Source organism: Vulpes lagopus, chromosome 15 (genome assembly GCF_018345385.1).
Source record: "Vulpes lagopus strain Blue_001 chromosome 15, ASM1834538v1, whole genome shotgun sequence".
NCBI lineage: Eukaryota > Metazoa > Chordata > Mammalia > Carnivora > Canidae > Vulpes > Vulpes lagopus.
This window is the reverse complement of record NC_054838.1, coordinates 36231420-36247629: the sequence shown is the minus strand read 5'-3', so window position 1 is coordinate 36247629 and position 16210 is coordinate 36231420. Positions and strand designations below refer to the sequence as shown.

The following is a 16210-nucleotide window of genomic DNA, read 5'->3' as shown; positions in this document are numbered from 1 at the left end:
AAGCTCTTTATTGCTGTTTATGTAAGTTTAAGTGAGCTTTCCAAGTGACATTTGGACATGTTAAAGTTGTCATCTTTGTTAATATACTATTAATAAGAATATCTGGAAATAGAAGTTACTGCTGTTTTAAATGGAGAGAAGTATATGTTAACAAAAATGCAAATTATACTTAGGGAGTTGATGAGGGAAGAAATATAGAACAAACTAGTAATATGAATGTAGTCAAATAATTTTTCTATTTTAATATAATAGCATTTCTGTTTTAATTTGCTTTAAATGTCTTAAGCTATTTGAACACTGATATTTTTCCTGTAGGGTGTGTGTTCTCTGAGACACCTCTGTGTGATTTCTTTGGAGCTGTTATTTAAACCTTTTCCCTTTTGAGTGTTCTGTTTTGATGAATAAAAGTATTTTTACATTTATTTTGGCAGAAAAATATTTTGATATGAAAAAGAACCAGTGCAAAGAAGGTCTTGACATCTATAAGAAGTTCCTGACTAGGATGACAAGAATCTCAGAGTTTCTCAAAGTTGCAGAGGTAAGCTGCGTTTAAGTAGATTTGTCTTCTAACTTGTTAAAGAAATATGGCATCATCCAAATGAAAGAAACATCATAAATATAATGAAGTATATATTCAGACATATATATCCATGTTGTATTGAATTCTTATGGTATGAGTATGATGTGATATTGAATAAGATAGGTCCTGTATATTTAATTCAATATTGAATATTGAAAGGTAATCTATTTTTAAATAGTTTATTTCTCTATAAAATCGGGTAGGTGGCATATAATGGTGGCAGAGATTTTTATGTTTGGCGTTAGCCATATATTTTAGCATATTTATCCTTTTATGTGGTAGAGAATATTCAGTGAGTACTTACCTTTTTCCTCCAGGGAGACTTGCAACTAGAGTCACATGGTTCACCATGCTTTGTTTCCCTACAGAGGTGTATTTAGTGTATTTATTATCATTGATTATGAAAACCATGAATGTAGGTTATAGGATAATTTTATAAATCTGTTTAAAAAATGATTTTCTGACATTGTCATAGAAGGCACTTATATTGTGGTAATGCTTGCAGACATTATCTTGCTTCCACAGAGGCAACTCTCAAAAGTGTTTTTCTTTGTTTTCCCTTTCTCTCCCCTCTACTCATCACCGGTAGAGATGTCTAGCTAGGATAATTCTGACTAGGCTATAATTGATCAATTATATCAAAGTAGTTAATTTGGCCAGCAAGTTGGTGATTGTAGCTCTATTACCATAGTGATATTTCATTCTAACAGCATGGTGAGAACTTTGAAGAAAATAACTTTACGTTAGCTATTTTATGAAGTCTACTGGAGTTTATATTGGATTTAAAGTATCTCTCAAGGAGAAATCAATGTCCCCCCCCCCCCCCGTTACTTTTGCATCAGTCATATACTAAAACCAGAAGGTAGTATTTATACTGTGTTTCCAGTAAATTATTTAAATGTCTTAATTTGTTGACTTTTCACCTTAGCTTCTTATGTTCTTTACATTTAATAGTTCCTGACTTAAGTTTTAAGCCTTTATTTACCTCCAGTTCTTCTAGTCTGAAACGAAATAGACCTCTGCTTCATATGATGTGAGAAATAAAATATTATTTCATGAGACTGTTTTGGGGCTTGCAATTTCATTATGAGACCTTAGTCCTTGGGTTAAAGGCACAAGTAACCTTTCAAATGTGTTTGGAGGGGACTCATGTATCACTTAGTGATTAGCTATTAAGATCTTAGCATGAATTGTTTTATCAAATTTTCTGATACCATTCTGGGACTGGCCCTTGAGAGATTGAGAAAAGGAAGAGAGAATAAGAATAGATAGAAAATGAAACATAGCATGGCACATGGGTAACTCAGTGATTGAGCATCTGCCTTTGGCTTAGGTCTTGATCCCAGGAGCTAGGGATCAGGTCCCGCATTGGGCTCCCTGTGAGGAATCTGCCTGTGTCTCTGCCTCTCTGTGTCTTTCATGGATAAATAAATAAAATCTTAAAAGAAAAGAAAAGAAAGTGAAACAGCTACAGTGAGGGGAAATATTTTTTTAATTTGGGGCTAGAAAAAAGTAAGAATGGTTTTTATCATTTTGCCTAGTGCCTGAACATCATGAGAGTGTGCTGGAATTGTCTTGTGTTGATAGATATATCTTGGTTGGAGATCATTTGGTGTTTGTATAAAACCTGGCCGACTCGTGTAACATAGGTTTTAAAAATTGTTATCTGTGGTGATTGCCAGGAAAAGCATTCTTTATGGAGAAAGACAAAGTCATTGTCATCAGGTTTGTTCCTTAACTTCTTTTAATGCCTCAGAGAACTTGTTCGTGGTCAGCCTTTCTTTTTCTTGCCATAGTGTTTTTGTAAAACATAAAAGTGATGAATTTTTCAGATTGTAACAAGGTAGCTTAAAAAGGTGCTTAGAAGATGTAGAGATGGTAACTTAATAGTTCTTATTGAATTTCCTAACTCTAGTTCTTTTCCTTTTATGACTTTTAGAGCCATTAAAGAACAGCCCTTGGAAATACTGAATGATACCTCTGGAGATTAAATATTCTTCTCCTTTTAAAGATATCTAGAATATTATTCAGAGTACTAGCCATAAGTTTCATTTTCTAAATTTTATTTATAATGCTTTATTATAATTTTGTTCATTAAATACAATGCTGCTGCTTCTTACAGCAAGTCGGAATTGACAGAGGTGATATACCAGACCTTTCACAGGTAAGCATATTGCTATTCTATCAATCCACTGGCTGCTATCTTTCACTGTATTGCTAGGTGTGAAGGGTACAAGTATGAATAATACCCAGCTTCTACTGTCGAGATCAGTAATTTTTCTTGACAGATTTTAACATGATATATTGCTGACTTTTCTAACATTATGATCTCTTCATCTCTTAGGTTGGTAGAGCTAGCCACTACTAGAGCATTCCTTTAGTTTCTTTCCTTTAGTCTCTCCAGTTCAAAGCCCAATTTTAATTCATGGTAGTTAAATATCTAGACTTTCAGGTCAGATATACATTAGACCCTATGTTGGCTCCTGATATATATCAGATATGTGATCTTAGGCAAATTATTAAATTTTCACTCTCAAGTTGTTCATTTATAAAATGAATATATAATATTAGTGTCTTCCTCATAGACTCAGTAATTACATACAAGGTAGCTAGCAAGGTGCCTGTTGTGCCATAATACATTTTTAAATGTTAATCACTTCAACAACATTCTCCTCATCATCTCTGACAAGAGCTCTTGGAAGTCTTAGGCATTTTGTTGAGATTAGGGAGTGGTGCACATGTGTTCTCAGTTCAACATAGAAGTTAATATTATAATCTAATATTTCTGACTTTAATTGGTTTTTATGTGTCTTTCTTATACTAAGGTCTTGTATATAGAGAGAAAATACAAAATGAAGGAAATTAAGTCCTAATTGGTAGAAAGATTTAGATTCCTATAATCCAATAACTCTTTATTTCAAATCCTGTAGATAACATGGGGCAAGTAAATGCCACTGATGCATTTGCTTCACTCAAAGATAGTGAACAGTCCCTTTTCAGCTCCCTGAAATGGTTGCCTTTTGAAAGTAATTAGATAAGATTTGATATACAGCCTTCACAGTCCAGTCTTTGTTTTTTAAAACAAAACTGAGCTAACTATCTATTTCAATAGAATTTGGTAACTGTAAACATTTGTGTTAATCAGCACACCATTCAGTATATAGATCAGTTCCATCATGCCAATTCTCAGGTTCCCTTCTGGTCACTCCCTAGTCCTCTCCATAAATCACTGTTTTGATTTCTAATGGCATAATTTTATCAGATCGTGAATGTAATATCTATAAGTCATGCAAGTATTTTTTTTAATCTGGCTTCTTTAATTAATAAAGATAATTATTAATTAATTTAATTGTGTTTTGACCTCTGTCCATCTATTGAATGTATTGTTAATTCATCCTTCCTTGTTGTTAAATAGTATTCCATTTTGTGACTTCACTACAGTTTTGTTTATCCATTCCCATATGTTAGACTTAGGGATTATTTGTAGTTTCTTACTATTGTAAGTAAAGCTGCTTAAAACATTCTTAAACAAGTCTTTTCTTGTAGAGATGTGTTTTTATGTCTCTTGGTAAATAATTCAGAATGGAATTGGATAGTTAAACCAGATATATTTTTAACTTCATAAAAAGAAAATTTAGATCCTTTTTCAAGATCTGAAAATTCAGATTCTTTTTCAAGGTGGATGAATTTTGACCAGCATTGTATGAATTCCATTTGTTCGTATCCTCATCAATGTTTGATGTTGCTAGTCTATTTAACTTTAGCAATTCTAGTGGGTAAGAAATTGTATCTCATTTGCATTTTCTTGATGCTGGTCTGTAGTTTTAATTATCCATCACTATTCAGAAATAATGTTTGCATACTTTCAGTTACTCAACAAGTATTTATTAATTGCCAGGAACGTGCCCAACAATATATGTCTAGCTTTTAGGAGTATGTTTTTATTTAAAATTCCAATAAGTTAAATATTTAAAAAATTACTTGCAGGAGCCTCTTAATATTTCATGTTTCTCTAGTGTCAGTTCTTTTAAATTAAATTTTTAATTTAAATTCAGTTTGCCAACATACAGTATAACAGTGCTCATCCGTCAAGTGTCCTCCTTAGTTTCTGCCACCCAGTTACCCCATCACCCATGTAGTCTCCATTTTTATATATTTTTTTATGTTTATTAATGCCTCTTACTAAGTGATGCTTATGTAATAAAAATACTGTTGTTCTGGGATCCCTGGGTGGCTCAGCGGTTTAGCGCCTGCCTTTGGCCCAGGGCGCGATCCTGGAGACCGGGGATCGAATCCCACGTCGGGCTCCCGGTGCATGGAGCCTGCTTCTCCCTCTGCCTATGTCTCTGCCTCTCTCTCTCTCTCTGTGACTATCATAAATAAATAAAAATTAAAAAAAAAATTTTTTTTTAAATACTGTTGTTCTTTGATAGCTAAAACTCTACTGTTAATTAGTTCATGAGGAATATACCTATTTTTGTTACTCTCATATGTTAGATGACAGTATTTTTTTGCCGAGTTATCTAATTATTGTGAAAAATCTTAACTGTTTGTACAATTTTAGGCCCCCAGCAGTCTTCTTGATGCTTTGGAACAACATTTAGCTTCCTTGGAAGGAAAGAAAATCAAAGATTCTACAGCTGCAAGCAGGTACATTATTCTTTGTGGGGCAAAAAGCAGGAGTGATGTTTCTGAGAGAGTTGTTGAATCCAGCTTTAATTCCAAGTTATTTAACTTCCCCTTATCTTGATTTAATCATTTATAGAATGGGCTTAATAGCATCTGCCTCATAAAGTTGCTGCCAAGGATTAAATGGGGTTAACACATGTAAATTCTTGGAATAGTTTCTGGTCTTCCAATAGATGTCAGCATCTCTTAAAATAATAACACTGACTCCTTGGTTTGCAATTGTATTCATAGTGTCAGTATTTCTTTTAAAGGTGGTAATGCATTAATTCACATCCTCTCTTATACCTTTTTACAAACTGATTGACCCTCACTATAGCCCAGTGACATGTAGACAGTAGTAATTCTGAGACTCAAACCTACAATGTCTGACATCAAATTTCATCATCTTTTTCAAAATCCAATTCACATGGGTTAATTATTGATGTATTTTAATCAGTCTGCTTGGCTTTAAGCTGATCTGCAAGACTAAAAACCAGTTAACCTAGCAAATTGAAAATAGCACAGCTCATCTCATATTGACTTTGGAACATGAGTTTTGTGTTGAGTAATTCTCATGAGTAATTCTCATGGTTTTTATGAAGATTTTCTCTGTTTTAACAGTATGAAAAAATTTTTGTGTAAAATATTTATAATGAGAACTTAACTTTTTTTTTTGAGAACTTAACTTTTCTTTAGACTTTTTGATTCAGAATTTTTTTTTTGTGGCAACAAAATTTAAGTAATTTTTAAAGGAAAATGTTATTACTGGATTTTAGTACTTTTTAATTCCAAATTTGTTCTTTGAACTTTCTAGTAGGTTTTTAGAAGCATAAGCCAAATTATACGGCTTGAGAAAGTAATGAAAAATATAGCCAAGTAGTTCAGGTACATTGGTTTAATAACTTAACACTTTTTCATAAAATTTACTGGGTTTCTTGCATTTCTATCACAACTATATTACTTTTCCTTTGTCTTCTGTGTTGTATGTTTATAAAATTGATTTTACATAAAATTTGAATAGTTTTGCCACTTTTATACTTACGGTAGAAATTAATGATGTTTGGTATATGATAAAAGGAAAATGAATAAAGGTCATGAGGAGTAGTTCTTCTGGTTAGAACTCTTTACTGCATGTGTTTATGTTGCTTAGAATCGACATTTGGGAATTTAATGGATAAGGTTTTGATGTATAAGGGAAAGGAGGTGATTTGCTGTCAATCTGCCAGTGAGATGATGCATTGTGCATATGTGTGATATGTTTGAAAAGGAAAAGGAAATTCTAGCTTGGCAAAAGGGTAGCAGATAGAAAGAAGGTATGTCAGGTGGACTAATGACTGAAATAAACTTGATCTTCCTTTGAAGGAACCCATGGTCCTCTGGGAACGACACATCTTTGGGTGTTCTTATAAGGGAAACATATCTAGACATATTAATTATTACTATTTCTCATGTTTTAATGTTCCTGTAGTAGTAACTGCCAAAACCTAGGCTGTAAATTGGCAGAGTAATTTACTGTGAGAAACTCAATACATTTTATCCAGTAGGGATTTTTTAGGAGCACATGAGGTCTTTTCTAATTGGATTGGTTCTGTCCCTTGGGACTTGGAAGAAGCAGTGTCCCTTACCATTATTGTGAACCCTTTCCAAAGTCTAATAGTTTAGAAAGCAGTGAATGTATAAATTAGCTAATGGCTAATAATCCTGTGTCCTTGGGTAGAATATTTCGTCTGAAGTACTGATTTTTGCTCTGTAAGGTAAGTTCATAATTGTAGTGCTTATCTTTGGCCATGTTGCCAGACCATTTCATAACGGGGTTGCAAAAAGCCAAATTACCTTTGTCCAATTACCTAGGGCGACAACACTTTCCAACGCAGTCTCTTCCCTGGCAAGCACTGGCCTGTCTCTAACCAAAGTGGATGAAAGGGAAAAGCAGGCAGCATTAGAGGAAGAACAGGCTCGTTTAAAAGCTTTAAAGGTAGGTGTTTGTTTGCATTCTCCTTACTGGGAAAAACAACAAATATAGATGTTCATCAAGTAATTGGGGCCTCTTAATAGACTAACAGAATTGAATATTTAGTAATCCAAATGAAGTTGAAGCTCAGTAATAGTCTGATTTTTCATCCTGACATTGAATGACTGATGAAACAGTGAATAGCTTTCTGCTATCAGAATAAAATTGGAACGTGCTTTTTTCCAAGGCCTTACAACAAATGTCCTTTTGGATTTCTTAAGCTAGTCCCCTTTCTCAACAGGAACAGCGTCTAAAAGAACTTGCAAAGAAACCTCATACCTCTTTAACAACTGCAGCCTCTCCTGTGTCCACCTCAGCAGGGGGTATAATGACTGCACCAGCCATTGACATCTTTTCTACCCCTAGTTCTTCTAACAGGTAGGTAGAGGAGATAAAGATTACCTTACATACACAGCTCTAAAGATTTCTCAGAAATGTTACACAGCTTTTCAGATTTAGTGTATGATTTTGTTTTGTTTTGTTTTTTTTGTTTTTTGTTTTTTGTTTTTAATTTTTTATTTATTTATGATAGTCACACACAGAGAGAGAGAGGCAGAGACACAGGCAGAGGGAGAAGCAGGCTCCATGCACCGGGAGCCCGATGTGGGATTCGATCCCGGGTCTCCAGGATCGCGCCCTGGGCCAAAGACAGGTGCCAAACCGCTGTGCCACCCAGGGATCCCTAGTGTATGATTTTGTATTCATAAATTCACAAAAAGGAAGTGATGATAGTGGTATAATTAAGAGTTTATATTTTGCATATTTAGGAAACCAAAGATGGCTGAATTACAAATTTATACTATTTGGAATGTAGTTTCATTTATGTATGTGGATATATAATCTGTTTCATAGTATCCTTTCATTGGATATTAAATGTCTTACTTGTCAGTTTCCAACTGTTAAACTCAGTAATCTGGAGCATAGTTAGATAGTTGCCAGGTTTCTGTGGCATTAAAGCCTACCAGACCAACTTCAATAATTTTGTTGCATAATTGAAGCTACTTATCAATGGAACTTACTATTTCCAGGCAAATTAGATTAATTGACTTATTCTAAATTTGTCCTTTTACCTCAGAGTAGTTAAAGGCTAAGTTTGGAAGTCAGATTCTGGTTTGAATCTTGGCTCTGTTATTTCTTAATTTTTTTTTTTTAAAAAAAAACTGTTTCCAAATAAGATGTATAGTACGGCACAAATTGAGTGGTTCTCAATCTTTATTAAGCATCAGAATCACCTGGAGAGTATCTGAAGCCATAGATTTCTGAGCCTCACTCCCAGTTTCTGATTCAGTAGGTATAGGGCAAGGCCCAAGATTTTTCATTTCCAGTGAATTCCCAGATTGCTAGTATAGGATTTTAATACCATGCTTAGGGATCCCTGGGTGGCGCAGCGGCTTAGCGCCTGCCTTTGGCCCAGGGCGCGATCCTGGAGACCCGGGATCGAATCCCACATCGGGCTCCCGGTGCATGGAGCCTGCTTCTCCCTCTGCCTGTGTCTCTGCCTCTCTCTCTCTCTCTGTGACTATTATAAATAAATAAAAATTAAAAAAAAAAAAAGTACTTCTTTAAAAAAAAAAATACCATGCTTAATTAAATTAGCACATGATAAATGGTCCATAGAAAAGGAAGGATAGGGTTTTCTTTGATTTTGTTGTTGCTGTTTATTCTATTAACTCCTTCTTACAAGGTCTTCCCTCCCACCTACTGAGTCCTGTCACAGCTGAGTGTAACTTTTACTCAGTCGCTACCTCTTCCCTAAAGTCTTTAGTAGATGTTTGTTGAATTTAATAGTTTTTCCTTCAGCTGTATAATTTTTTTTCTTGTTTATTTTGTTTGTTTTTTTTTTTGTATACTACCTTTTAGAACATTGAACCAGTGAAATGTCCCTACTTCGGGACCTTGTAAAGAAGTCTATCTTAGGAGAGAGAAATGGAAAAGATGTTTGAGAATGGAACAAGTTATTAGATAAAGAACTACTTTGTATTTCATTTCACTTAATACATGACCTCAAAGTATTTACCTTTTTAATTGTAATTGAGGACAAATCTTACAGCCTATTATAAAATATTTCTTGCCTATTCTGTTTTTTTTTCCTCAGCACTAAAAGCATTTGTATTCTTATTTATCTATTAAAACTTTTTTTTACGTCTAAAAGACATTTTGTTTTTGAGTAAGTTAAAAATATCTGTGCTATAGTACACACAATGCTTCAATCATGGAAACTCTGGGATCTTTTTTTGAATTGTTATTCCTTGATCACATAAAAGGTATAAGTGGTGCCCCCCCCCCCCCAGTTGTGTAAGGGGAATGGTGGCTCTCTTTTATAAGTTTATATCATACATATATGTGTAACTTTTTCCTGTATTGTTGGTATGTTTGGATATTGAAGAAAAGAAGTGAGTTTGACAGATATTTTACTTTGTTAGGGGCATTAATATTACAAATGTAATTGACTTTTTTTGAAGATGAAAAGTAAGAAAACCAATTTCCTTAAAAAAATTAAAATTACCATGATGATTTATATTTCAGTTCATTTCAGTAAGGAAATCAGTATTTTCCTGGGGGACTCACTAATTTTTCCAGAAGGGCTATAATTACTTGAATCCTGTATAAACTTAAAATATAGTACTTGAATATTTTTTTCCAACCCTCTTTAGAAATATGTTGTTATAAATAAAAAATACTATTATGTATATATAAAGGGTATGCAACTGTTATTTTGCTGAAACTGTTCCTCCTTTTGAGGTTTACATTATTGGGGCCTTTTCTCACTTTTAATGTTTTGATTCAGTGGGCAGGAGAAAGGGAATGGCTGATAAGCAATATTTACCTAATCAGTCATCTTTTCAAAATATTTTCCTAGCACATCAAAACTACCAAATGATCTGCTTGATTTGCAACAGCCAACTTTTCACCCGTCTGTACTTCCTATGTCAACTGCTTCTCAGGTAGCAAGTACATGGGGAGGTAAGCATTAATGAATTCTGTCTTATATGTTGTATAGGCCTTTCCCCTTCCCTTTCTGTAGTGTTTCATTTATTTGTGTTTTTTGGTCACACTTGATACATGAGAACTTGAAAATTACTAAAATGGCAATAAGGTCACTTTGTTCCTGAAGACATTTTCATGTGTTTGTAAATGTAATTTTAGAATTTTCTGTTCAATTATGAAATGAAGTTTTAATGAAGGTGAAGAGGAAGGACCCAGTCAGTGTATGCTGAAGTGTGAAATCATTCTTTCAATGTTAAATCTCTGTTGCATAATCAGAAAATGCCTAAGGGTTATTTTGCTTTTGGTATAGAAAAAAAGTGACTTATGGATAAAGAAAACCCCTGTCAGGTAAATATATGATGAGGTTCTAATAAAACTCATATGGTATTACCAGCCGTGAACTATGTTCTAACCAGAAATGTCATGACAATCTTTATGCTACTTGTATTCAAAACTTGTGTTTAGTTCAGACCTGTAGGATTTTCATATTCAAATAATTTTCGCCGAATAGCAACCAGGAATGTTTGCTGCCTGGAGTAGTTCTTTGATCTTAATGTGACAATATCATGATCATTGACATGGTATCTTTGAGGGATTGAACCTAGTCCCTGTCAATTTTTAACCAGTTTTGCTTAGACATACATATAGTATGTTTTCAAGTTATTTCATTTGGTTGTTTTTGGTGCTTCCGTTTTTATATATGTATTATTTTACAAATGCTCAAAAATTATTTGGGAGAAAAAGGGGAGATATTCTGAGTAAGGATACGTTCTACAGAACAATAGAGAATGGCAAGCTACCTTAAAATTTTTATTGGCTCACATGTAAAATTTGAATCGATCAGCTTACCTCTCATAGCAAGATAAATTAATTGTTCTAGTGAATGTTTATGTTAATATGAATTAAACTTGTTTCATCTATATTTTAATGATTCAAATCTTAACATTTTTTCATTATTTTTTATAGTTACTTGTTGAGACTCTATTTAGTATAATAGAATGTAATCTCTATGAAGGCAGGAGTTTTAAAATATTTTGTTCAATCCTATATTATCATTGCCTAGGACATTTTGACTTTTAATAAGTTTGTTGAATGAGTAGATATTTTCTTTTTTCCTGGACAGGTTATTTCTGGTTCAAGATACGACAGGGAACAGGAATAGTGAGACACTTGAACACTAGATTTCTAGACTAATTTTGTGAGTCATGAATTGATTTAAAAACTGACTTAGAAGGTTAGTTTAATTTAGCTAAATCTTAAGATCTCAGAGTTGATTTCTAAAAATGGTAAGCTAGTTTAAAGTCAGTAAATATTTTAGAATGATCTGAATGCAATGTAGATACCAAATTAAGGTTAAGAAAGTAATTTTTTTAAAGATCTTAATGATGAGTCCTAATTTTAGGATTTTTAATCTGTCAAAATTTACGTAGTTATTTTCTGCTTATTGTGAACTGTTTTAGAAAAGCTTAGTAGAATTGACATGACCATTTAAGCAGTTTTAGCTTGCTTCCCTCCCTTAAAAAAAAAATTGATTACAATGTAGTTGTTTTTCTAAATGAATGAGAAATTTTACAGAAGACTTAGTGAGAACTAATACATTTCAAAGAAACTGAACTGTGAGGTTGTTTTGTTTGGACACCATATCTAGTTAATTCTAATAATGACAAATTAAAGTTTAGACATAGGATTATTGAACTCAGATGAAGCAGATAGACTATATTGTGGAAGAATAATTTCAGCCTGTAAGAGTTGTTTAATGTCCTGTTAGAAGAACTCATCTCATAGCAGTCTGTGTGATAATACAGTATGTTGGAATATACTTAATCATGTCTTATTTTTCTATTTTAGGTTATTTTGCTCTTTGTACTATTTCCGTCAAAATTCCCTTCATATTTTAACATTTAGGCGTGCTGTGTACAAGTGAGACTGTTAAAAGTATTAAAAATACAGGTCAAGTAACAGTAGGAGCAGAGGCTGTAGCAGTTGACTATTATTTTCCTAAAAGCTTATCATTTTATATGAGGAAGAGACAGTAATGTTTACTATGAACCTCTCAATTTAAGAATTAAATCTTATCTTGACTTCCGTATAAAGCTATTTGGTTTCTGAGCTGGTGATAATTTCAGTTTTGACTTCTGCCTAATTGGAAAGCTGAAGAGTGTTTTAAGTCAAGAACTTGAGTACTTCCTAATTCAATCAGTTTATTTTTTATATCTAGGACATTCAGATTAAGATTTTTTACTTTATTTTTGAAATTAAAGTTAGGCTAAGATAAATAAATCATATAAATAGAAAGTTTTGATGATAATAAAGTGTTAAAGTGTTTTGTTGTTTTCGGGTTTTGTTTTGTTTTGGGAATTAACCATTTTCCTAAACATTTAAAATAACATTTTATGTCACGCTGCTTTTATAGCATGTGGCACCCCAAAGGTATGAGTTTTTGGTAATCCTAATATCTTATTTTATGTTTGTCTTGCTTTCATATGCTAAAATGGTTTTTAATAGCAGAGTTCATCTTTTTTAAAACAGATTTTGTGTTATTTTAGTTCTTACCATAAGCACTACAGATAATGTGTATTCCCAGTCACAGATAAATCGATATTGAGTTAAAGTAAGGTTTGCATGTTTATGTAAAAGGCATTTAAGATACCACCTAAAAATGAACGTGAAATAGAGAACACAAGCTCTTCTGTTCCCTTCATTGCATTATTAATGAGCCTTTGATTTTTTAAGAAATGGTCTGGAGTCTGAATAAGCAGTTCATGTTGAATACTAAGATGTACGAAGATTTAAGTTTATATCACCTTTAAAACTTTGTGTTGTAGCAGATCTAAAAATGTACAATATTATCAGCTCAGTACACTGATACATATCTTAAGCAAGATTTCAAAATTTAATTCAGGCACAAAAGAATTATTCATTCTGAAGTTTAAGCTGCTTTGCTTTCAGCTTGCATGAAACATGTAGCACTTTAGTGAAAAACTCAATTGTTTCTGAGTAAATGTAGGTACCCAGTATTTAGGACCTCAGCACTATAATATAACTGTTTTAATCTTTAGTTGTTTTGGATTTTTTTTTTTTTACTATTGTAACATAAAATTAAACTTTCAAATGAATAATGATAAAAATAATGGAAGAAACCAATTTTTAAAAAAGGTTAAGGAAGTTAGAGTAGTTAACAATCTAGTGAATAAAGTTTAAGTTGGAATAGCTGAAACATTATTATTTTTTTATCTTAATGAATTTGTTTTTATTCTTGATAGGTATAGTATCCACTAACAGAATAACATCTGTATTAATCTGTAATATTTTGTCAAGTAGATTAAGAACTGTTTTTTCTTAGTGTCTGATGGACCTAAGTACGGATGCGCTTGCATGTTTCTGCATATTCTTCTCTGGGCTGTTTCATATAATGGAAAATGATTGATACTAAGTACTTAGATAAAACTTATTCATTCATCAGAGTAGCAGATAACTAATGACCTTTCCCAAACATGTCTTTTCTCATAAACTACTAGATCTTTAGTTTAAAAAAAAAAAAAAGTGTTTTTTTTTTTTTTGAATGACTTCTCTCATGGCTTCTTTTGCATGAAAAACTAGAGATGTTTTGGGTGCAGCAATTATAATGTACTTCAAAAATTTCATGCACGATTCAATATCTTAATATGTACTTTCAATGAATTGATCAACTCTAACATGTTCTTATGCAGAAAGGAGTTTAGAGTGGTCATCATTACATTTTTTTTTTTTTTACATTTTTATTTTAGTATAAAAAACCAATTTCTTATATCTGTTTTCTGCTTCATATTTCTCAGTTACTTTCTTGGATTCTTTTTCCCCGTTCCATTTATTGAAGCAGAGGGATGGGAAAGATTTTAAACATGATCATTTGAGTTTGAATATTATATCAGTAAATTTTGATACATTTGTAGGACTTTATTTTGGGGTATGAATTGATGTTCCATAGGAATGCTTAATTCCTAAAAAAGGTCCTGATATAAAGGTGTGATATAAAAATGAAAGTTTTTATAAAGATTCTATATAAGTCAGTGACCTCAATATTTTCTTGATGCTTCCCTTTTTTAAACAGTTGTAGGATTTGTGGAGCATTTGCTTTAAATTTATTGACTTTAGGGAGAAGTGTGCTTGTAGTGAATTAGCTGGTCCTGAGGCTATTTCTTTCCTCTTACTGTTTCATCATACAGTTTAGAGTAAGATACAGGGCTTACTTAATACTATATTGTTAAGTGAGAATCATAAACTAGAGTAGGCAAGAACAGACTGCTGGTTAAAAGTACAGAACTTACAGGTTAAAAGTGTTTTACTGCTAATGATGAATGGCTTTCAGTTATTGGAATGATGATTATCTTGAATGAAGTATAGGTAACAATAAATATCTGATTCTAAAATAACTTTAAAAGTGGGATCTAATAATAATACATATTTGGCCATCCTAATATGGAACATTACTTTTGTTATTCCTTTAGCAAATCATTTAAAGCCATAATGATTTGGCTTTAGAACTCTTAACGGGCTCTTCAGAGTAGTTCCCAGTCTACTAAATGGCCACCAGGCTTTTGTGTCTGTTCTTACTTTTTCTAAAATTCCTTTTCCTGTTTCTAAATCATTAGACCATTTCTTCCTCTTTTTTTTTTTTTATTTCCTACCTCTGAACCTATATAATACCTGCACGTTAGAAATAGCCCTTTACCCCTAATTCTCTGTTTTTTGAAATTTTACATATACCACACACATATTGGTTGTTTATATGTTACTTGAATAAACATAACTATGCCATGAAAGCCAGTACATTCCCACCTATAGTGGGGAACATGGTCCAGGATTGGTCGCTCTTTTATAGATGCGTTTTGGTTATTCTCTTTTTTGATTATTTGACTATCGGCTTCCTAGTGTTGGGGAGCAGATCTATCCTTAGTATGCTGCAGATGTTAATTGGACACATAAATGTTTTCTTCTGAGGATTCATTTTAAAATATGTAAAATGTTCTTCCATCTTCATGATGATTAGTATTTTGCACTTAAGATTAATAAGCAATAATATAGCTGCTACTTTTCACTTTGCATCTTTTGACTAATTACAATACTAATTAATTTACTTTAATAAGCAATAGTATAGCTGCTACTTTTCACTTTGCATCTTTTGACTAATTACAATACTAATTAATTTACTTCCTTTCTTCATTTTGCTGTAATGCACTTGGACTGCACAGATCCTTTCTCTGCTACTGTAGATGCTGTTGATGATGCCATTCCAAGCTTAAATCCTTTCCTCACAAAAAGTAGTGGTGATGTTCACCTTCCCATTTCTTCAGATGTATCCACTTTCACTACTAGGACACCTACTCATGAAATGTTTGTTGGTAAAGTACCATTTAACCTTTCTTTCCAATTAATGTTTATACTGCCTAAATATTTTTTACATATTCATTAATTATTTTTAAGGCACTGCAATAATTATTTTGGATTTTAATATCAAATTTTAAAATAAACTAAATAGCAGTAATGTAGTAACTTTTTAAAATGAATATCCCTAATTTATTTATTCCAAGTATTTATTTATTTATTTATTTGTTTATTTATTTATTTATTTATCCAAGTTTTAGGAAAGAAAATTTCCTTTGAAGTTGGGCTTTTTTTTTAGTGTTTTGTTCTCTATCGTAATGTGATATTCAAGTTGTTCAACATCATTTGCTACATCCCCCCCCACACACACACACATTTTGTTTATTAATTCAGAGTTGGTTATAGGGTAACATCTCTTAAACTTACTGACATGTTTATGCATGCATATATCTTTCCCTCTGTGTTTGGGAGAGAGGGTGATTATCATTCTTAGTAGCAATCTTAATTTTTTTTTATTTTTAAACTGTAAATGGTACAATTTTAGATGGTCTCAAGTTCCATACATAATACTATATCCTTTTTTTTTTTTTTTTTAAAGA

The 16210-nt window shown here is 32.4% G+C and overlaps 1 protein-coding gene across 7 annotated transcripts in view; it reads left to right on the top strand.

Moving 5' to 3' along the window:
* Nucleotides 1–16210, top strand: part of PICALM (phosphatidylinositol binding clathrin assembly protein) — a 103261-nt gene that overhangs the window by 54013 nt on the left and 33038 nt on the right. For 6 of the 7 annotated variants that reach the window (XM_041730274.1, XM_041730272.1, XM_041730273.1 and 3 more), the window contains 6 exons: nt 432–538; nt 2703–2744; nt 5145–5230; nt 7100–7223; nt 7501–7637; nt 10120–10223. In XM_041730274.1, coding sequence (XP_041586208.1) covers nt 432–538; nt 2703–2744; nt 5145–5230; nt 7100–7223; nt 7501–7637; nt 10120–10223 — 600 coding nt within the window. Of the gene's footprint in view, nt 1–431; nt 539–2702; nt 2745–5144; nt 5231–7099; nt 7224–7500; nt 7638–10119; nt 10224–15478; nt 15629–16210 lie in introns of all 7 variants that reach the window. The other variant, XM_041730277.1, reaches the window with a different exon arrangement.